Consider the following 24,137-nt stretch of genomic DNA (forward strand, 5'->3'; position numbering starts at 1 on the left):
GCAATTAAACTTAACATGTCACCTTTTTATTTACAGCCACATTTTCACATATCATTGGACGAATATATAAAAAAATATACATGGAATTTGTCTCCGACTGTAAGTGTCTCTTCAGTGAGTCATTTTGTTTATGCACAACGGAGACAAAATAAAACAAAATTAGATAGAAAAATAAGATAGATGGATAGACCTTCGGGAAGTTAGGTTTCCAGTCCACAGCAGACGCTAGAAGGTGAAGCAAGTTTCATAAAACTTTTATGAAACTTTTATTAAAAGCAAGAACAAAGTTAAAATAAATAAAAGAACAAGGAAATGCAAATTTAAACTATTTCTATTTTGTTATTTATTCATCACTTTTTTTTTTCTACCCGTTTCATTGTTTTTGTATATTAGTTTAATGTATATGTATTTTATTATTTTCTCAATTCAATTTTTTATTTGCTTTATGTGTTTTCTATGGAAGTATTTCAGTGTCATCAGAATACTGAACGGTTGAATTAAATTTTTTTCAAATATTGAAAGGTTGAATTCATTTTAATTATTCAATACTTGTTATATTTCATTTTCAATTATTCAATTTTTTTAAATTTTAATTTCAATTATTCAATGTTTTTATTTAAAACAAAGCCTTTTAAATTCAATATATATTTTTTAAGCATTTTAAATTAAATTTAAAACTAATGTTTTTAAATTTAATTTAAAACGTTTCGAATTTTTTATTTGGAATTTAAAATGCTTAAATTTTTTAAATATTGAATTTAAATGTAAAAATCATTGAATAATTGAAATTAAAATATAACAAATATTGAATAATTGAAATTATTTTAACCTTTCAATATTTAAATCAATATAATATATATGTAAATATATAAATATATAAAAATCCATAGTTTTCTGTCCAAACAAAGTTGTTCTTTAACAAAAAAAGATATTCTACTCACAAACAATTTATGTTTTATTTTTACTGTTTTTTTAAAAAAAGTCGTTCAATATATGATCAACTTTAAACACTTCAAAAAAAGTGTTGAGAAAAGGAAAGTTATTATAGAAACTAACGTTCTTTAATAAACGTATTTCTGGTTCCGTTGCTCTTCCTTAGTTTTTAAGCGAGTACTGTGCGTTTAAATGATCAGTAGTCCCGCCTTCTCTGTCCTCAACCAATCAACGCGTCTGAGACAAACCCGTCTCCGGTTCTCCGACCAATCACAGCGCGGCTTTCACTCGGCGGGGGAGCAGTTCCAGTCGCTGGAGAGTGTGTAGGTTCGGCTTTACCTCCGACCCAGAACACGGCAGAACTATGGTGCTGGTCGCACACGTCTGACGCACGAAAAAATGCACGAAAAGTGACCCAAGAAAGGACGACGTTCTTGAGTCTGGCGGACTCACAAAAGCTGGACCTTCTCGTCATCCCTCGAACCTCCCGCGCAGTCTGAGCAGAAGTCGGTATGTTTTTGGGTTTTTTTTGGTGTTTTTTTTTTTGGTCAAAATCTTCGGAGCTGCGACACATTTCGACCCCGAAATAAAAACTACAATTCGCGACCGTCGTGCTCGTGTCTCGCCGGCGAGGACTCTTGACGTCCAGCCGCGTGTGTTGACATTTTATTTGTGGTTCTGGACGCAGAGGTTCTGGACTCGACGACGTCCAACAGACGTGTGTTGACAGACCTTCCATCTTCCTCCAGAACCGTTACTCAAACATGTCTTCGTTCACCTGAGGCGGACACGATGAAAAACACTTGTCACCGCAGAGGTGTAGCCCCTGTGTCTCCATACACTCGTATATTTATATATATATCGATATTTGTTTAATGTTATTGTATCGATACTCAACAGCATTGTATCCGAGTTTTTTTTTGGTCAAAACGCTTACGATAAGATATTTCCGGTGTATTTTTTGGGGGGCTTTTAAGTCATCTTTTATTTTTCTATCGTGGTTATTTTGTGGTTTAAAATTCCTTAAAGTGTGTGTGTGAAACAAAAACATTAGTTTTTTTTTTTTTTAATTAACACGCAAAAATTCACAAGTATTTATTTTTGTCGAAATTAAACTCCTACAGATAGATAGCAGTAGAAACTACATCCTCCACAGCTAAACGAACAATCGTATCCTTCGAGATCCCAACGATGACTGAGGACGAGGGGATACAGCTGCTTTTAAAGCTGATGTTTGGACATTTCTTTAGTTTTCAGTGGAGCAATCATAAGATCTAAATCCCCTTAAATCGTTCAGAAAAGAATTCATGTGTATCAAAAATATACTGTATCGTACCGTGAGACGAGCGTATCGTATCGTGAGCGTATCGTATCGTTAGCCGAGCGTATCGTATCTTTAGCCTATCGTATTGTTAGCCGAGCGTATCGTTTCTTTAGCCGAGCGTATCGTATCTTTAGCCGAGCGTATCGTATCTTTAGCCGAGCGTATCGTTTCTTTAGCCGAGCGTATCGTATCTTTAGCCGAGCGTATCGTATCTTTAGCCGAGCGTATCGTTTCTTTAGCCGAGCGTATCGTATCTTCAGCCGAGCGTATCGTATCTTCAGCCGAGCGTATCGTATCGTTAGCCGAGCGTATCGTATCTTTAGCCTATCGTATTGTTAGCCGAGCGTATCGTTTCTTTAGCCAAGCGTATCGTATCTTTAGCCGAGCGTATCGTATCTTTAGCCGAGCGTATCGTTTCTTTAGCCGAGCGTATCGTATCTTTAGCCGAGCGTATCGTATCTTTAGCCGAGCGTATCGTTTCTTTAGCCGAGCGTATCGTATCTTTAGCCGAGCGTATCGTTTCTTTAGCCGAGCGTATCGTATCTTTAGCCGAGCGTATCGTATCTTTAGCCGAGCGTATCGTTTCTTTAGCCGAGCGTATCGTTTCTTTAGCCGAGCGTATCGTATCGTTAGCCGAGCGTATCGTATCGTTAGCCGAGCGTATCGTATCGTTAGCCGAGCGTATCGTATCGTTAGCCGAGCGTATCGTATCTTCAGCCGAGCGTATCGTACCGTTAGCAGAGCGTAACGTACCGTTAGCCGAGCGTATTGTACCGTTAGCCGAGCGCATCGTATCTTTAGCCGAGCGCATCGTATCTTTAGCCGAGCATATCGTATCTTTAGCTGAGCGTAACGTACCGTGAGCCGAACTTATTGTAACGTGTACCGTGAGCCGAACTTATCGTACCGCGAGCCAAGAGACGTACCGCGACCCAAACTTATCGTATTGTGAGCCGAACATAACGTAGCAAATTGTATCATGAGATTAGTGTATCACTACAGATGCATATTATGTTTGATTTTGTCTTTCCTTTCTTGTTGCACCATTGGTGTTTATTAAAGGATCGAAATATGATATTGTATTAGAGGAATATAATTTACTTGAAGTAGCCCAGAGTTGTGTAAAGGTCGCTGACCCCTAGTATATTTTTGGGGCCACAGCTGACTTTAATTTACAAGTACTGTTTATGATATGAGGGCATAAGGAAAGATGGATAGACAAATTGAGGATTGTATTCGGTTCCACTCAGGAGTGGATCCAGTGTTCACTTTTCAGTGATAAGGTAGGATTTTCACCGGGTGACCCCTGGGTTATGAGTACACTCACCGTCGCCCAACCAGGTAGCATTGTTACAACTCAAGTAAACATCGTGGAAGCTAAAGCCCTAAAGGATTTATCAAGTAGTAAATAATCAAATCTACATTGTAAATGCAGGAGCGTGTATTCAATTTTGAAGTTTGATTGATTTTTATTTTTGTTTTTTTAAGCAATAGTGTCAGACATGTCTTTTAATGACGATATAAGTATCATTTCCCTGTGGTAAATATTAAGGAAGTTTTGGGTTATTAAAACTGGTGAAAATGAACTAATATCTGGTCAAACCCCTAATACTATAACTCGACAAGGTTCAATATTTTAGTTGTGATAGTTCAGAATCTCATAACTTACCTAATATTTTCCATTTTAAAAAGGTTAATTGGAAAACTTGCTAAGAAAAGAAAAAGTAATTCATTACGTTCAATTAGAAAGTTTTGCTCTTGAAAAAATATGCACAGGAAAAAAATAAAAGGCCCAGATGAAACGAATACACCATAAGTTGTTTCAATATACAGTAAATATTTACATTTCTTTTGTATCAAGCGCACATTAGTGAATTCAAACGGTCACCAAGTACACACAGGACCAGCCTCGCTTCCTCTTCTGCAGCAACATTACACCAACAAACGCACTGAGCAAGAATTTGTTGAGCAAGCAAGAGAAACTAGACATGAGTTTTAACAATTTGTGAAGCAGTTTTGTTGGAAATGGTGTTTTGTCCATTAATGTATTTGGTCTCTTGTGTCTACAGTACAATGTTGCGAGTCATTTTTGAGCGTCTTTAAGCATTAAAACATACGAAGATAGAGGGTGATGGACAGGAAGGACCAAAACAAAATTTCATATTCACTTTTAATGACTTTCAAACTGAAATACCATTGGTCTTTCAAAAGGACTGGTTTGCCCATCAGAATTAAATGAAAGTCTAATCCACTGATCACTACCATTACAACTACTATGCCATTTTAAATGCTTCTAAAAAACACCGATTTAATTGGACACATAAATGTTTTTTCATGTGTTAATCCTATATATTCGAGTGTTAAATTCATCCTAAACAATATTTGGATGCAAGTTGTCGCCCCGATTTTCAGAAAAACGTATAAAAAATCGTCAAAATACATCAACTTTACTATGACTGTCAAATGTGCATTATAGAGGTGAGTGACATATATCGTCCACCATATTATAATTATTATTATATATTATTAAGTGTTTTTGACTACATTGTAATCCCGTAATAGTATTTATGATCTCAAAACTAAAAGTGCCAATGAGCCTGAGTCGCATAGAATGTTAACGTTAAAGTTTTTCTCTAGATAAAAATAGTTATTTTGAACATATCTTTGAGCATATATTTCATGTCTAATAACAGGCCAAAATCCTTAAATACCACAGTTAGTACAAGACATCAGCCATACTTAAGTTATCAGTCATGACCGTTACACTGACGTGTACACGGTTAACAGATGTTCGATGAACATTTTTTTAAACATGTGCTGTAAAAAAAAAATGCTTTCAAAGACCTTTTTTTAATTCTTAGATATGAGCAGAATTCTTTGTCCAAGTTAACCAGCGTCATGTTCTGAGGAAGTTCTTTAAGTTACTTTCATACAGAAGTGTTGCCGACAACAGGAAGAAGCTTGTTGTGGCAAACACTCCACATGCATATTTCTTGGTTCTCACAGTGAGAACTTCTCTCAAAGAAAGTCAATGAAATATTTAGGGATGAGACTGCAAAGCTGTGCCTGGAAAATAAGGATTTAATCAACTTTTTGTGGAGGATTTTGTGATTTTTTTTTTTTTTTTACTGGACTTCCAGAACCAGCTACTGTTGGATGTTGACACAGGTCAGCTCCCACTGTGAGACACTTGATTGACAGCTGACCGTTTGTTGACTCGCCGCTCGCGGAAACCAATACAACCTGTGTTTGTGTAGTTGCTAGTTAACAACATCACAGCTGAAGCATCTGGACCTCTTTGGGTTTCTCTTTCCAGGCTTCCTTCTGTCTACGTTTTGTGGGACGTCTTGAGCTGTGTCGTACGAGACGATTGTGATGTTTGCTAACAGAAGTTCCCAGCGACGTGACGCTGGTGATTCACGACCGCGGTGGTGCTGCTGTGTCAGTAAAACCTTTCATGAGCCTGTGGCCGCTTGTGGAACTTTGACGGGAGTGTCTTAGATTTATAGTCGTACTTGAATGGGTTCTTGTCCACTGTGTTATTGCACGGTTCACATACGACTCGTTTATACCTTAAAAAACTTGAATATCTAGTCATTTCAACACTTATTTTGTATACGACTAATGTGGATTTATCTTAGATTTGCCAATTACAAGACTTAACGCTTTAAATAGATTTGGTGTAGACTAAAATGCACATACTTTTATTTTTATTTTTTAACCAGACCCCATACAAATGTATACATTCTAACTTGCCAAAATGACCACAACTAAAAGGGGTTGACAAAAGTAAGTAGATTAATAATTTGCTCAAAGGTTAAACATTACTCAAGTTGTAAATGATTTATTCATACACTACAAGCTTTATTTTATACTCCAGTCCAGTATCATATAATCATACCCTGTTAAGTATGGTTTTTATATAATATTTCTTACAAGGCCTGTGATTATTACCAACCTTTAAAAAAAAAGAAGGTTAAATACCTTCTTGCAGTTTTCTCACTATGAGGATAAGATGACAAATATCGTAGGTATTTTTCTTCCACTTTTCCCATTTTCGTTCCATCAATTGGAATTCTATGAAAAACTATTGTGGTTTATTGCTAATGTGATATGAAACCGTGACTAGGAGTGTGTGTTAGAAAGAATCTGGAGATACTATACACATCACTGTACAAGGGCAACGATATGATATATTGCTACATATTATGATACTAAAAGAACAAGGATATATTTGTAGTATTACCCGTAAGAATTTACAGACCACTCGACAAAGTCTTAACTGCTTTTATTCGTCTTGAAACAATAAATATGTCCAAACATTAACTTTAAGCTGCTGGAGTCGACTGTATCCTCTCACCCTCAGTCATCGCCAGGATCTTGCGTGATTTCGACGTTCATTTAGACGCTACCGTCCAGGGGCTGGAAGTTTATTAGCACAAAAATGAACAAACGATATGAACATTTGCACGTTTATTGTATTTAAAACATTGAATAATTTTATTATATACACATTTAATTGATATATAAAACACAAAAGAACTGATAAAAATATGATTTGAAAGACGTTAAATTATAATTGTTTAAAAAGAGCAATACAAAAACAATTATAAAGTGCTGTTAGTATTAATACTTTCTTGCAACTCTTATATATATATATATATATATATATATATATATATATATATTAGTGCAGAGCACCATTAAAAGAATAGCTCAATAACCATCATAGAAAAAAGTTTCATATGGAAACCTTTGTTAGTCTTCAAGACATAAACTATACGACCTCAAATTTTCCAGTTCAATGCCATAAAGGAGTCGTCGTGACGGCTGGTGGTCTGCTGAGCATCAAGAGGTAAACCTTCCCCAGAACCACCTCCTTCTGAGGCAGCGGCTGTTATTAAGTGTCGATATGGTTGGGTTTCACCGCAGCCCCGAGCCTCCACTACCTCACTAACAGATCAATGGGGAAAACATCCTGCAAGGAGAGGATACAGTATCAGTAACGGGAGAGAAAAGCATCAATTAATTTAACACAAACACATTTGAGCCCCGGTGCAAAAGGTGTAACACAACACGGACTCCACGTAACCGGGTCCACTTCTGTGGAGGATGTGTTTGTTATGACTTTTTTTTTTTTTCCTCGACTTGTGAAGTGTGTGTTTGTGTGTGTGGGTGCAATAGCGAGCGTTGCTCAGGCGTGCTCTTGAGCAGGGAACTAAAAGTATTTGTCCTCAGATTAGTGTTGCATGGGCGTTTTCTCTGTCAGGAGGGGATTGTGGTAATTAGTTGTTAAGCTTTGCTGTGAAAACGCTCTTTAGTTGTGTAACGACCGCTGATGGTTGGAAACATGTTTGCTTGGCACATACTTGCGTTGTTACCAACGTAGAGGATGTTGGCAACATGGTGTCGGAGATATGTAATCATGCCATTTCCTGCTTTAGTCGTGATAAGAGAGACTCTCGCAAATATACAAAAAATATATTTGTAGTTCCTGAGATGCTAAGTGTTTTTTTAATGTTGTGATTCTGTTCAGATGACCTGCCTTTTCCAATCCCATCCAATAAAAGACTTTTTTATTACTTTAATTATACTTTTTATTATACTAAATATTTTTAAATTACTTTTTTTTTTACACATTTGGCCTGTTATTAGTAATGGTTGGGAGAAAAATTGAATAAACCGATATAGTTCAATTTTTTTTCAAGTTATTGTATTGATATTCGAAAGCACTTTCATTTTTTTTCCCTTTCAGAAATATTTTTCAAAAATGTAAACTTTTTTTAAAAAAATTTGGGAGACAATTCTAATCATGTATATATATTTTTTATTGCAATATAAAGTATAAAATAAGTTATTTTATGCTTTATATGTGTAACAAATGAGGTAATAGATTTTCCTTTTTAATTTACAATTGACATGTATAAAAACGTGCAATTAACCCTCCAGCCATTAGATGGCAGAAATCATTTTGTCCTCCGCAGAGGAAACATTAAAATTTTGTGAAATCCCTGGGAAGACTGAGTGCGAGAGGATACAGTTGACTCCAGCTGCTTTTAAAGCTGATATTTGGACATATTTTGGCTTTCATTTCCATCAATTCACCCAACAAAGGGAGAGTGGAACGATCACAAGACGTCACTAAAATTCAGTGTTTTCAAAAATCGTCCAAATTTATCTAATCGTATTATGAGGTGAATATATCGTATCTTGAGATAAGTGTACCGCTACAGCCCCCGCTAATTACTACATATGCCAACCAAGTTCCTACAGTGTATTGCATCTTGCTGAGTAAATGTTTTTGCCTCTCTTTTAAGGGGCTTGTCTTAATCTAATAGCTTGTGGTCATTTTTACCTTTTTAATTCACTATTTTTATGTTTTATTTGTGTAGTTCTTTGGTTTTGTGTAATCTTGGTTTTTGTGTCACATCCTAGGCCTGATGGAGGTGTGGACACGATACCTGCTTCGTGCCAGGGAGCTCCATCCGTGCCTGGTGCATCCAAAGCGACCATAAGGACCGGGTCACCCCGCTATATATTCCCCCCTTTATATCCGCCTCCTTCCTTTTTTGCACTGCCGCCCCGTCCCCCCGCTGTGGCCTGCAGCATGATCGGCAAGCTGAAGCAGAACCTGCTGGTGGCCTGCCTGGTCGTCAGTTCCGTGACCGTCTTCTACCTGGGTCGCCACGCCATGGAGTGCCACCAGCGCATCGAGGAGCGGGGCCAGCCCGGCGGGCTCCTGCCTCTGTCGGCCTTCGGCGGGAGCATGCGGACGACCCTGCGGACGGGTCAGAACCTCAGCACGCCTTTCGTCTACAACAAGGACATGCCGCTGGTGTTCATCGGCGGCGTGCCTCGCAGCGGGACCACGCTGATGCGCGCCATGCTGGACGCTCACCCGGACGTCCGGTGCGGCGAGGAAACCCGGGTCATCCCGCGGATCCTCGCCATGAAGCAGATGTGGAGCCGGTCGGGGAGGGAGAAGATGCGCCTGGACGAGGCCGGCGTCACGGACGAGGTGCTGGACGCCGCCATGCAGGCCTTCCTGCTGGAGATCATCGTGAAGCACGGCGAGCCGGCCAACTTCCTCTGCAACAAGGACCCCTTCGCGCTCAAGTCGCTGTCCTACCTGGCCAAAATATTCCCTCGTGCCAAGTTCGTCCTCATGGTGCGCGACGGGCGCGCCTCCGTTCACTCCATGATCTCGCGGAAGGTGACCATCGCCGGTTTCGACCTGGGCAGCTACCGGGACTGCTTGACCAAGTGGAACCGCGCCATAGAGACCATGTACTCTCAGTGCCTCGAGGCGTCGGACAAGTGCTTGCCCGTGCACTACGAGGAGCTGGTGCTTCACCCAGAGAAGTGGATGAGGACACTGTTGAAGTTCCTGAACATTCCCTGGAACGACGCGGTCCTCCATCACGAGCAGCTCATCGGAAAAGCCGGAGGAGTTTCGCTTTCGAAGTGAGTAAACGTAGCTCGCGATATAGTTATACGTGGCAGGGCTCCAGAGTGCGCTCGGATCAGGTGCACATGCGCACGGAATTTTGATGGTGCGACTATATTTCAAATGATATACATCAGAAATGAAGACCTGTGTCTAGATAGTGGCTGATAGTGGAGCGTAGTTGTGTAATCTCCACGCACCAGTCACTGACTGAAGCATTAGTATTGGTATGAATTTGGGCATTTTATTTAAATATTTCGTAGCGTGTTTTTTCAAATGATACATGTAAAACAAGCGGCTCTCTCCTTCACTATAGCTATTATTTAACCAAAACTTTGACTCCTCACTCGCCCCCTCTCTCACCTGTCTCAGTCTTAAAGGAACAGTTACACGGAAAACAACGAGCGTTATTGTATTTTACTTAAGTTTGTTTAGTTTCGGTTTATTTTCAAAGGATAATGTTCAAAATGTTATTTCGAATTTCGAATTTATGCAGACCTAAAAAAATAAATCAAGACCTGGTAAACTATACTTTCTTATTTTAAATTAGGATAAGTTTGATTAGAAAAAATCATTTAATTTTGAATGGGCTATTGTTTTGTTTTTTATTCTCACCGTCATGTCGACTAAGGGTTGAAATTATTTTCAGTAAGTAATCTGTTCTTTTTGGAGATGAAAATGTTTGTTCATTTTAATGTAGCGAACGGAGCTCAGTGGTCTTTGTCTTCATCTTCTATCCACAAGCCTAAAATATAGACTCGTTTAATTTTCTTGGGAACAATTCCTCATATTTGGATGTTTTTAAGTGTCTCTTTGGAGGGAAATGAAGACGAAGACAACTGACACTGTCGCTACATTAAAATGAACAAACATTTTTGTCATAACGGATCACTCTGAAAGTAATCCTTATAATAAAACTCTTAAACGACATGAGGGTGAGTAGAAAATGAGTGAAGTTTACATTTTGGGGGAAATATCACTAACTTTATATTCATATTTTGTTTAAATATAGCATGAAGGCAATTGGAGAGAGTGAACATTATATGGAATTATATTAAGGTTTAAAAATCAAAAAGGGTTTAGCGGCTCCCAGGGTTTTCTTTCCTGTAGCAAAAGGTTGATTTCTCTATGACGTTGCACCTACATCAGGCTCGCCTTCAATAGCCCAATTTTCCCGCAAACCTACATTCAAAATACGTTGTTTACACTGCGAGTCATGCCAAACGAAAGCACTCAAAACACGGCGAAAACTGTCCTTTTTGTACAATTCTTAACATTGAGCATAATGCATTTCATTTTGAAGTTGGAATGAAAAATTGAAGTTAGAGATTTTCCTTGTCTCTTCTTAAACCCTATTTGCACGGGATTAAGTATTTCCTGATCTCTGGTAATTTGTAATAATTGCGGAGAATGTCTGAGTTTTAATCCCATGCGAATGCGTCACGTCTGTGATTTGTAATTTGTGATGTAATAAATCTGCCGCAAACTACCTTCTGTAATTCACCAAACACAGACATCGGGTGATGATTCTAATCCCGCATGAATCCACATGTCTGTGTTTTGTAATTCTGAATGCCGCAAATATGCACTGTAACCGACTTTTAGTCACTCGGCATTGTGTTAATATTTACTTCCGCTGTTTTATTTTAAAGGGGTTGAAAGGGAAGTAGATCAAGTTCGTTGTTATTGGGGGTAGTCTTCCACACATTACCAATTGTTTTGCGCCTTTCAATGTAAGCTTTTTCTTTTATATTCTATTCAAATACTTTATACCAGGTTTTTCTTTAACATTTATAGGAGTATTGCATGTTATTGCCAAGTGGTTTGCTTGTGCTCCCGAATTATTGAAGTGGTGCGCCTGGATTTAGTTTACTTTTCCTGTTTATTCCACAGAACAAAACATTCTGTAATTCATCTAAATTTGTAACCAAAAGTAAAGAATCTTAAGTCCTGCGTCTCTGCACTAAACCGTGTATCGCTGGCGTCCTTGTTTACCCGCCATTAAATGGTGCCACATCCAGATAAGTAGAATTCTACTGTAGCTATTGTGGTCGGCAGGTTTCTGCTCCATCGGTCTGCGAAATTGGTTTTGTCTAATAGTGTGAATTCGAGCTGGTGTTATGAGCTTCAAACCTAAGAACCATCTCTACAGAATTCCATTGTCAACATTATGGGCGAATGTCAGGGACGTTTTATGACGCAGTGTCGGTGGATGCTCAGTTTGAAAACACAATTTTTTACCAACTCTTCAGACAATAACATTTTTATTTATTGGGGGCCATTGCAAAATACTTGTAATCTAGAGTCCCTCTGTATACTACATGTCTGGTTTATACACAGTTCCGCTTCACAACATCCCGAGCCTTCATTGAAACGTCTCCACACGGCATCTGTTTTTATCTCTCTCCTGCCGCTTGAAATGAAGTGGTGCGTTGAAAGCCGACTGACGTCAGCCCTCGCTGGGAAAGCGAGCATCTTCGGAAGCCTCCTCTAATAACGTCTCTTTGAGCGAGGCTTCGCGTTAACTCCTCACTTCCTGCGCAGCTGCCGCCACTCCACTCCCGTCGCATGTTGTTTCCACTGTGACAGGCTGCACGTGGAGAAGCCTCGCCGTCTGTCACTCTCCGTGGGAATGAGCCCCGACATGCTCGACGCATACTTTCAGGATCATTGCCTTCTGGGACGAGGGAGAGCTACCACGGGCACTAATGTGAAGCACAGGGACAGAAACTCAAGCATGATTGAACTCCTTCTTCTTTTTTTTTTTGTTGACCTCCATTAAGTTTGTGTCACTGAACCTTTTAAAAAAATAATGGTTTCCATGTTTTCACAAAGCCGAGCAGCATTCCATCTTTCCCCCCCCCCGCGAGTCTAAAAACTTACCGTCCTACCGCTGCGCTCAGCGTGATGCGACTCATTACTGGCCTGGAAACCAGTGAGATCCTGGCGGCGCTGATGCTTTTCCCGAGCCGCGCCTCTCCTGGCCTCGCCTGGCCTCGCCTGCTCCCAGTCATGTTTTGGTTTCAGTGATTCAGCCGGGTCGGCCCCAGGAAGTCATTGAGGAAACACAGAGAGGGGTTCAACCCCTTCATTCTCTTCCTGCCACGTAGCTCCCAAAAAAAAACACACTGCATATCCTCTGCTACCCCTGCTGGTCTTCACATGTGTTTCGTATGCTTTTAATAAAAGCTCTCGTTAGATCTGCTGTTTCTACTTCAAGCCTTTATGTTGTTGGACTGGAACCAATCTGACTTCCTGTCCTTACAAAACCCCTCGAATACAATACTTTATTCTCAAGATTTGTACTACTACTTTTTGCTAAATGAAATGCTTATTAAAGGGAGCATGAATTACATTATATTTATTCCGCCTTTGTTCACACTGTTACAAAAAAGTTTTTTATTTTTAGTTATACAGCCAATTAATTTGAGCACAACCACATAACTTATTGGGAGGCACTCATTCCTGCGCCAAACTCTTAAAAAAACTCACATGATGCCTTTGTACACACTGCTATATTTAGTTCGCTTCACTGTGATTTGTTGGCTGGGCGGCAAAGCATCATGGGAGCTGTTCAGGTCAACATTGTTCAAAAGGGTTAAACTTAATTAAATGTTGTTAAATAAAAGTTAATTCAAACAAGTGAAATATGGCAGATTTTGTTTAATGCCGGGGATTTTCCAAAGCGTTACCCGTGCAATACAGTTGCAGATATTTCCAACTGGCAGTCAAATAGAACATCTTGAGTTTGAAAGGAGGTTTCTTAATTCTCAAGGATGACTTTCTTATATGGTTTCGGCTGAAATTCAGATTCCCAGCATCAACTTGTGTTCGTAAGATGAACTTGATTTGCACCAAATGGCTGCACCCGAGTAACAAGGACTCACTTAAAAGTCTCTCAGTGTCGTCTCTGTACGCACACACACACACACACACACACACACACACACACGCACACACACTTCTTTAGAGGTCATGCATGACTAGAAACTACACAAATCTCAAGAACAGTGAAACTACTTGAGGCTGGAAACAAAACCTTCACTTTATTAACCAGTTCCTGGATAATGCTCATTTTTTTTAAAAATATTTAATCAATTCTAGTGAAACACAATTTTAAACATTAGCGTTAAAATCTTGAATTTTACTTCTATACTGAAGAATTTCTGATCTAACATAGTTTCTCTCGATTTAAAAAAATCGCTCTCTCAGGGCACAGACAAGTCATTTCCTGGCTGATATTGACGCCAGAAGTGAAAAAAAAAATAAGGAAGTTTCTTCAGAGGAAAGCTTTTGATAATGTTGGCAGAGTGTCTCTCTCGTTCCACCTCCAGGTCACTGAAGTTAGGGGTTGATGGCAAACCTTATCAGGAGACTTGTGTTTATCTCCAGTGGCTCTTCCGGAAGAAAAATCAATTTGTTTTCTTTCTTCTGGAAACGACTAGAAGAAAAGACATATCAGGGTGAAGACGATATGTTGAATGTTTTTTGTTTTAAGTTCTGTCCGTCTTATAAATGTATTTTTCTTTGTTGAGCGACGAACGGAAGGAGATGAAACACGCAGTCAGTGTCTGAGGTTTGTTAGCGAATCGAGTAATTACACTTCAACCCGGTCAGTGGTCACGGAGTAGCCGGCGAACCGTTGGAAAACCTTGTCCAGAGAGAGATACTGCGGTGAGACTCTCATGCTCCTGCTGTTGCTCCGCAGAGAAGGCCGAGCTGGCCCCAACAGTTTTAGATCCTGGTGCCACTCCTTCTTGTCAAGTCATGTCCACAGGCTTCTGGTGTCCATATGGTCGTTCATGGTGTGATGGTCTGGTTCTTCTCCAGGAACAACCCCCCCCCCCTCCCCCCGCCCCGTCCTGGTCTTCCACCACTCGGGTCACCCTCCATCTGGCACTTACCTCACTCTCCGGACGATCCACCCCTGCTGTCAACTTTCTTACTTCTGTTCAAAGAGGTCTTATCATTCCTTTCGTTTGGACCCTGTTTACACTACATTTTACTGCTTCCGAGTCGAGCGTCTCACTGCTGCTGAATGTAGAAATCACACCACAGATCAGCGGTTATAGTGAGCGTTACATGTTTAAACGCTGAGTCACAAGTACCACATGTTTCTTCCCAAAAAACGACATCTTGACTCAGTGCGTGAGTCACGCTTGTAAACTTGAGCTGGTGCTTTCTTATGAATTTTAAACTATTTCCAAACCAGACATCATAAAAAATAACTCTAAATACAATCTTTTTTATTCATGTGAAGCTTTAAAAAACCACTACTTGCTGTACAAAAGTTAATAATACAAACGGTAAAATCCTCGGAGCAATAGAAATACGTACAATAGGACAACTTCGAACATGTAAAAATCATGAGATTTAGACATAAGACTCGTATTTAGATATATAATGGTGGAATATCTGTGTGTATAAATGAAAAAGAAAAGTTTTAAGACAAAAATCAACCTATTTTTAAACTTAAGAAATGCATGAGTAATATAAACTATGTTAGGATGATTTGGATGAAATACATCTGTGAGTAACGCGTTTCCAATGGTTTTGGGAAAACATTTTCAATAACTTTAATTAAAAAATGTCATACTTTTGGCCCAAGGGCCAAATCAAAAAGTAATTGGATGCGGTCCGACAGATGGTTTTCTCAAAATACATTTATGTCCATGTTGACTCATAATGATGTCTGTGTTTAAGATGAGATAAGGAATAGAGATTCATGATGATAAGAATTATAAATACTTGCAACAAGAACAAAACTGAGGTTGATGGTTATTTGAGTTTTTCCAAATATAAAAATTAGCCTGCGACCAAGAATGTTGGCCCCTTGTGAGAACGAGTTTGAGACCCCTGTTATAGATAGTAGAAAGTATGGTAGTGATTTCGAAATCCTAACATTCTTACCTTGTTTATGTTGACAACCTTTATGCAAAATAGAGTGTTTTCACCACTGAGAAAAGAAATTGAAATTGAAGCACAAACACTTCATTTTAGCTCATGGCTAAAATATTTTGTGTTTTTCTGGGAAAACGCATGAAACCGTTCGACCGCATCTTGTTGGAGGAACACCATGTTTCCCTCCAGTTGATGTTTCCCATTGATAAATTCCAGGGGAATAATTGATTTACTTTAGTTTGATTCCGTTTGCTATCGTTAATAACTGACCTGATAACGCTTGAGAGCCGGCGGCTCCTTGTCTTCTTGAACTCTCCGCCCCCAACTCCTCACAAATGGGCCGCCCCGAGTGCATTAAGTCAACCCCCTCGACAGCCGGTATAAAATGGCCTTGAACCACAACAATCACCATTACTTCACCTTCCTGTAGCTTCTTTGTCTCTTTTATATAAAGGATCTCTTAGTGGCTAGCCAGGGGCCCCGAGCGGGACCGTGTCCTAGCATTAGCGTCAATTACCCGACCTTGATTTAGTGGAGGCCCATCCCAACTGGGAGGCTTCACCTCCATTACCTCTCCCAGATCGGGGAGCTCTTCCACTCATGACCCTCCACAATCTCCATGTCTCTATCAAGTTCCCTCTCAGCAGCCGCGGGTGATACAAAACACCATCCTGGGTGAAGTAGGACCTTCGATGAATAATTGACAAGATGTTGGGCCATTAACGGCACCAACCCAAAGTGATGCGATCATGTGATTGGCAGTTTTTTATTTCAAGCTGGTGAGAGTGAATGTCATATTTGTACTATTCAATTTGTTATTAGCTGCACTTAACATCCTTAAATTCTGTCCACAATCAACGGTGCGCCTTATAATCCTGTGTGTAAACTAAAAAAGCTGCATCACGAGGCGCAGTTGTTTATTTTGCGTAGCGCTTTTTTATTAGTGCTGTTGTAGTACTCTGCGGAGAGTCGCTGTATTACCCTGTGAATTCCTGTTTAAGTACTCTGAGAAGCGCTGTTCTATAACTCTACAAAGTGCCGTTGTAGTACTCTGCGAGCGTCCTATTACCCTGTGTATTCCTGTTTTAGTACTCCAAGAAGCGCTGTTTTATTACTCTACAAAGTGCCGTTGTAGTACTCTGCAGAGAGTCGCTGTATTACCCTGTGAATTCCTGTTTTAGTACTCCGAGAAGCGCTGTTTTATAACTCTATGAAGTGCCATTGTAGTACTCTGCGGAGAGTCACTGTATTACCCTGTGAATTCCTGTTTTAGTACTCCAAGAAGTGCTGTTTTATTACTCTATGAAGTGCCGTTGTAGTACTCTGCGGAGAGTCGCTGTATTACCCTGTGAATTCCTGTTTTAGTACTCCAAGAAGCGCCGTTTTATAACTCTACAAAGTGCAGTTGTAGTACTCTGCAGAGAGTCGCTGTATTACCCTGTGAATTCCTGTTTCAGTACTCCGAGAAGCGTTGTTTTATTACTCTATGAAGTGCCGTTGTAGTACTCTGCGGAGAGTCGCTGTATTACCCTGTGAATTCCTGTTTTAGTACTCCAAGAAGCGCCGTTTTATAACCCTACAAAGTGCCGTTGTAGTACTCTGCAGAGCGTCGTTGTATTACCCTGTGAATCCCCCTGTCCAAGTCAAAATTCAGTACAGTCTGTACATTTTTTTAACATTTAGTCTTGGACTATGTGTGCATATTTCAAGACACAAAATTACTTTTGAATTGCGAATATCTTGGCGTAAATAAAAACAAAGAAAATGTAAAACAACTATACCATATCAATCTGTTATAAACCATTCTGGAGAATTTAAAGGAGATTAACCTGTGAAATGTTTTGATTAAAATTCTTTGGGACAATATATATATATATATATATATATATATAATATACACATATACACATTTAAACTTTATTTCTTGCATCAGCCATACATATACTCATGTACGCAGTGTCAAACTAGTGACAGTCATATCGTTGTTGCTAACATGCTACAACGCTACCATCAAAAAGACGATTCTAGCAGAAATCCTTTTATCTTTAGTTATTTTTTCATAATTTTCTGTTAAAAAGAAAAGTACTTTATATAACCATGTGCCCGTGTCCTCAGGGTGGAGCGCTCCACTGACCAGGTCATCAACCCGGTCAACGTCGAGGCCTTATCCAAGTGGGTGGGGAAGATCCCGGCGGACGTGGTGAGGGACATGGCCGTGATCGCGCCCATGCTGTCCAGGCTGGGCTACGACCCCCACGCCAACCCTCCCAACTATGGGAGGCCGGACCCCAAAGTGCTGGACAACACCAGGAGGGTAAGTGGGAAGATCGTGAACACGGAAACGTTCATCTTGAGAAATTCTCTAATGGCAAACCATCAACTTTTCCTATTCGAATCTTCAATCATAGGATTTCCTCTGAACTTTAATACGAAGATGGAAGTGTTTTACATTGAAACTGGATCAATGAAGCTTTTGACCTGGCTAATAAATTAAAGCGTTTCTCTATAAACAAATGCTGTAAAAGAATGAAGAATGAATTCCTTCTTCTCAGAGCTGCCAGGCTGGTTGTGCAGCAGGGTTTTAAATCTTGTGAATCATCTAATCCCAGTATTTCACGTCGGTTCAGTGGCCCCGACATGTGGACATAAAAGTTGAGTCATCCTCTTTTTTTTACGACCAGGAGTCTGTGCAAAAGCACGTCGCACTCGGGAGTTATTTCATTTCCAGGTGCCTCCCTGACATGTTTTTTTTATTCCAGTCATTTCCTGTCCTCGGCTTTACGTCGAAAACTATTGATTTTACCTGGATATGAAAAACATTCTCCTTCACCTTGAAAACCTTGAAAACCAGGGACAGTTTTTGTGACTCTGGTCCAACAAATAAAGGATTATTGGGGCTCAATATTCTGTGTTTTAGTTTACAAACTAAAGCAGCTACTGTCTGTTAGCAGGTTGTAAACAACTGTGCAAACAAGACTCAATGCTGCACAGAGGACATCATGATATTTGAAAACTATTACAGTCTTATACATGTCTGTTGTGTTAGGAAGTAATGCATAATTCATCCAAAATCTCTCCGGTAAATCTTCCGATTTATTCCACTATCAAACTGATTTCACCAGAGAGGACGTTGAGTCCATATACAGTCCTCGCTGACCTGCTTTAAAATGTGAACTTGACATTAATAATCAGGCATGTGTGTGGGCACCATCCATCACCCAGTGAGTGGACACAGATATCTGACGCGTTGTGTTGATACAACCGTAATCTGAAGAGAGATGCAGATTGTTGTGCATCTTTTTTTGGTTTCCTTTTGATTTCTTTAACTCAAATTGAGACGGTCATTGTTTGTTTTCCAAACCATAACCGGCAACGCCCTCGGATAATACTGACGGAAACCAAATTTCATTAAAAGACATTAATGCTTCTATTTAAGCACCATTAACATGTCAAAAGTAATTGTTTGGCACCAGTGTTGCCATAATAAAACCACGCCTTTGACTCGTTCTCTCTCTCTTTTCTTGTCTCATTTATTTTATTCTGCTTTTCCTGAATAAACATGGAGATGATGGAGCGGAAGGATGGTACGTCAGTGACGCCAGGGACAGAGGCAACATAAGAGGATGAAAAAACTAAAATAATTTGATTAATTTTATGTACAAACTGATCATTTTTTTGGCTTTAACTTGAGTTTGATGATCTTTGGAAAACCTTTATGTTTGTGTGCAAATGAAATAAATTTGAACTGAGTGAAGAGTTTAACAAGACAGATTCATGACAACGTTAACATTTTTGGAGGTTTAATAGAGTTAAATCATGTTTAAAAGGGCCATTTTCTATGTCAATAAGTGTGTGACCTTTGACCCTCATCCCAGTCCAACCGCCGCCAATAACCGATATTTTCCTGAAGTTCGGTTCAAGTATGAGTTCTTCAACTTTCTATTTTTGGCTTGTAGTGATTTCCATGATGTTTTTTTTTTTTTATACGAGTCCTAGAGAAGGATTCAGGTTCTCTCAGGAAACTTCCATCTGGATATTTTCAGGTTTTTATTACAGATGTTCCAAGTCAAGCGTGTTGTGCGTTTGTGTGGGCGTGTGCTCGCGGGCGAGCATGTTGTCGAGTCTCGCACCTTTTTAAATGATTTATGTTCACCAGCCCTGGCTGTGTAACATGCTGCCGATGTTCACGGCTGATTCACATTTTGGCTTTCGTGCTTCTTTACGACCTCATGCATTTTGATGACTTTCTTTACACCAGGGGTGCCCGACCTATTTTTGAACGAATTATAGAGGTTTGTAGTCGAGACTCTGGCAATATGATGCGAAAATATTGCAATACTGGTTCATATATTTGTAGTATTGTCCGAGTAAACATTGGCTAAATAACTAAAATATGTCCAAATGTCAGCTTTAAAAGCTGCTAGAGTCGACTGTATCCTCTCGTCCTCAGACTTGTTGACTATAAATCAGTCTAGTTGAACCTAAAGTTTAAACCTTTTGCCCACTGTATCCTCTCGTCTTCAGATTGTTGACTATAAATCTATCTAGTTTAACCTAAAATTTGAACCTTGTGCTGCCTTTTGCCCCTGTAGCCTCTCGTCCTCAGACTTGTTGACTATAAATATATCTAGTTGAACCTAAAGTTTAAACCTTGTGCTGCCTTTTGCCCACTGTATCCTCTCGTCCTCAGATTGTTGACTATAAATCTATCTAGTTTAACCTAAAATTTGAACCTTGTGCTGCCTTTTGTCCCTGTATCCTCTCGTCCTCAGACTTGTTGACTATAAATCAGTCTAGTTGAACCTAAAGTTTAAACCTTTTGCCCACTGTATCCTCTCGTCCTCAGATTGTTGACTATAAATGTATCTAGTTTAACCTAAAATTTGAACCTTGTGCTGCCTTTTGTCCCTGTATCCTCTCGTCCTCAGACTTGTTGACTATAAATCTGTCTAGTTGAACCTAAAGTTTAAACCTTTTGCCCACTGTATCCTCTCGTCCTCAGATTGTTGACTATAAATCTATCTAGTTTAACCTAAAATTTGAACCTTGTGCTGCCTTTTGTCCCTGTATCCTCTCGTCCTCAGACTTGTTGTCTATAAATCTATCTAGTTGAACCTAAAGTTTATACCTTGTGCTGCCTTTTGCTTTTTGCTTTAAAAGTTGCTGGAGTTGATTGTATCCTCTCGTCCTCAGTTATTACGTGATTTATTTTTATTTTTCGTAAATATATAAATAAATGACTTTTAAATTGAATATGATTTGAAGAAAGTCGATACAAACCTGTTGGATATTTTGAAAAACAATATCGCCATTTTTTAGGTTTTATCAATATTTCGTTACTCCCATGATTGACAGATCGACTTTTAGATTAAAAACGGTTCAAATAAATCCTGCATAGTTTGTTTTTCCACTTATTTTTACTTGTTTACAGGTTTATTCTTAGAGTAAAATTGGCTAAAACAAGTGTCTTGATGTGTCAAGACTGACAAACTAATGTTATTTTAAAGAAAATACCATATTTTATTTCAAAACAAAACACTTTTCAGACAATAATCATCAGTAGAAGTGAAGTAACATCATTTTTCTTATCATTTTCTTTTTGTAGTGCCCGGTAACCAACGCCTAATTTACCAGTACCGGTCCCTGGTCAAAGGGTTGGGACCCACTGTTTTTATTCACTGTTTGTTTTCAGAGCTATTCATGGTCAGGCTCCTCCTTACATCACTGATCTGATCCAGCCTTACACCCCAGCTCGGGCTCTGAGGTCTGTGGATCAGAATCTACTTATGGTTCCACGCACACGGCTCAGGACCAGAGGAGAGAAATCTTTTCAGGCTGTTGCTCCTAAGCTTTGGAACGATCTTCCTCTCTCTTTGCGCTTGATGGAGTCTACTGACTCCTTTAAGAAACATCTTAAGACGTTTCTATTTGTTCAGGCTTTTCCTTGAATTTCTCGAACTCCTGTGTTGTTCTCGGTGTTGTCTTGATCTTTGAAGTATGTACTGTTTTGAGTATTGTTTTGATTGTTAAAGCGCTTTGTGACCCTGGTCTCGAAAAGCGCTATATAAATAAATATTACTTACTTACTTACTTACCATCATCTTCTCTCAGTTTCTTCTCACGAAGTCGTGTGTTCTGGCTTCTTCAAGTTTACAAGACTTGACAGAGTCTCGGACGAGATGATCCTCCCGGGAGTTTGTGGTCAAGATTCTTTCTGTCTCTCTCTTTTTTTTCCTTTTTTTTTTTTGGAAAGTCTCCTCCGTCGTCCTCTAACCTGGTTTGCACTCGTAGAAACACTTGGAATGATTTTCCATTAGTCTGAGAGGAACCGAGGAGGGAGCAGCAGATTTAAGCAATTCATCATCATGTCATAACTGTTGATACGGAAAGATCTCGGGGACGCGAGGGGAGACGCACCGAGGAATGTGTCTGACCACAAGCCCGGGGTGGAAAGAAAAGCGAATAAGGACAACGATTTCATGGACGTCAGCGATTTTTAGGTTTGCGCTAATAAGCCGGAGAAAGACTTTTATTTGAAGGAAGTTCTGCTTTTTTCCCCCTCGTTTATTCTCTGACTCATTGTTTTTTTTTTCCTGAATCTCATATCGGGCCTCCTCGACAACAAATGATGTCTCGTCCAGATATTTCCGTGCCTTGTGCTGGTCACATCTGCAGCTCGTTGATTTCACAACAAGCCCAGATGTCGTTCCTTTGCGAAGCTCCATTGTGTGTTTGAGGCTTTTTTTTTCTTTCCTGTCATATTTAAGCATCTTCTATTATTCATACTTCAGTCAGAGCTCGAACACTCACCCACCCACGTCCACTCGAAGTCTAATAGAAACCTTGTGTGCATCACCCTGTCAACACAACTGCACACACGACGAGTGGATGACGCACACGTCCACACAACAATAGTGTCACGACAACTGAAGTGAGTTGAAAGATGATGTAGTTGCTTTATACCAGTGACTTTCCAGGGTTGACTTTTGTAGGAGGCTTCTGCAAAAAATACCTCTGCCAAGGAGATTATATTTTTCAGTCCCTGAGTCTATTAGTGTTGCATCATGGGAGGAGCATTCGTGCACCCCATCTGATTCTCTGCTCAGTTAATATCAACCTTTTATACGGATATTAAAATTATCAAATGTACATATTGGCCTTAAATGTTGACAACATTAAGTAAAGAACAGCTTTTCAATCCAGACAAGGTAGTTGTGTAGCTCGCTGTCACAGAAGTCGTATTCATTCAGGGTCAACGATACGATATATCCTGATACTGTCGTAACAAGTATATATGTGTAGTATTATTGAGTACTTGACTCTGTTGTTGCAGAATGTACAGACCACATGACTCTTGATGAAGTCGCAACTGCTTTAATTTGTTTTCAAACCAAAATATGTCCAAATGTCAGCTTTCAAAGCTGCTGGAGTCGACTGTATCCTCTCGTCCTCAGACTTGTTGACTATAAATCTATCTAGTTTAACCTAAAGTTTAAACCTTGTGCTGCCTTTTGCCCACTGTATCCTCTCGTCCTCAGACTTGTTGACTATAAATCTATCTAGTTGAACCTAAAGTTTAAACCTTGTGCTGCCTTTTTCCCACTGTATCCTCTCGTCCTCAGACTTGTTGACTATACATCTAGTTTAACTTAAAGTTTAAACCTTGTGCTGCCTTTTGCCCACGGTATCCTCTCGTCCTCAGACTTGTTGACTATAAATCTAGTTTAGCTTAAAGTTTAAAACTTGTGCTGCCTTTTGCCCACTGTATCCTCTCGTCCTCAGACTTGTTGACTATAAATCTAGTTTAACTTAAAGTTTAAACCTTGTGCTGCCTTTTGCCCACTGTATCCTCTCGTCCTCAGACTTGTTGACCGTAAATCTATCTCGTTTAACCTAAAGTTTAAACCTTGTGCTGCCTTTTGCCCCTGTATCCTCTCGTCCTCAGACTTGTTGACTATAAATCTATCTAGTTTAATTTAAAGTTTAAACCTAAGTGCTGCCTTTTGCCTCTTTTTGCTATTTTATCTATCAACGTTCACTTTTTACTCGTTACATTTCTGGAGAGATGGATCGATCGGCCTGGAAGTTAAGTTGCGCCGCGTTAATGCCGCTCAGGTCTAGAATGCAGCATCGAGTGTTCCGTCGTTATCTCGGCACTAGAGCTTCGCCCCGAGACCGGATCAATGTTTGCATTAAGAGTCTCCATAAAACTGCTGCAGTGCTCAGTGTGTCGAACGAACAGACGGTCGGTTCTGTTCTGTTGTTTGATGCTTCTATCGTGGAGGAAACGTACAAGAGACGCGTCCTAGTGTTGTTTAATTATTACTGCTATGAGTATCTGAATACATGTGTTAATCAATATTAATGAGATAAATCGCCTGAAGGTGTCACTAGAGAGTAAAAAGAGCAGTTGACGCTAAAAAAAAGAGAAACGATTGAACGTCTACTTTTACTGTGGTTTTGTTGAAGGTACCATAGTATTACAATAAACTACTACAAATGTCCATTTAATAGATGATCCTATTGTTTATT

General features: G+C 39.6%; 1 protein-coding gene across 2 annotated transcripts in view; it reads left to right on the plus strand.

Annotated features, from left to right (window-relative positions):
• Nucleotides 1-1,256: 1,256 nt before the first annotated feature.
• The window catches only part of tpst1 (tyrosylprotein sulfotransferase 1), a 26,643-nt gene continuing 3,762 nt past the window's right edge, over nt 1,257-24,137 (plus strand). The window contains exons 1-3 of one of the 2 annotated variants that reach the window (XM_087796226.1): nt 1,257-1,443; nt 8,693-9,721; nt 17,721-17,919. In XM_087796226.1, the coding sequence (XP_087652352.1) occupies nt 8,865-9,721; nt 17,721-17,919 (1,056 nt within the window). In that variant the 5' untranslated portion in view covers nt 1,257-1,443; nt 8,693-8,864. The remainder of the gene's footprint in view (nt 1,444-8,692; nt 9,722-17,720; nt 17,920-24,137) is intronic. The other variant, XM_087796227.1, reaches the window with a different exon arrangement.

The sequence above is a fragment of the Callionymus lyra genome, chromosome 7, assembly GCF_982586985.1.
Source record: "Callionymus lyra chromosome 7, fCalLyr1.hap1.1, whole genome shotgun sequence".
In the NCBI taxonomy this organism is placed as follows: domain Eukaryota; kingdom Metazoa; phylum Chordata; class Actinopteri; order Syngnathiformes; family Callionymidae; genus Callionymus; species Callionymus lyra.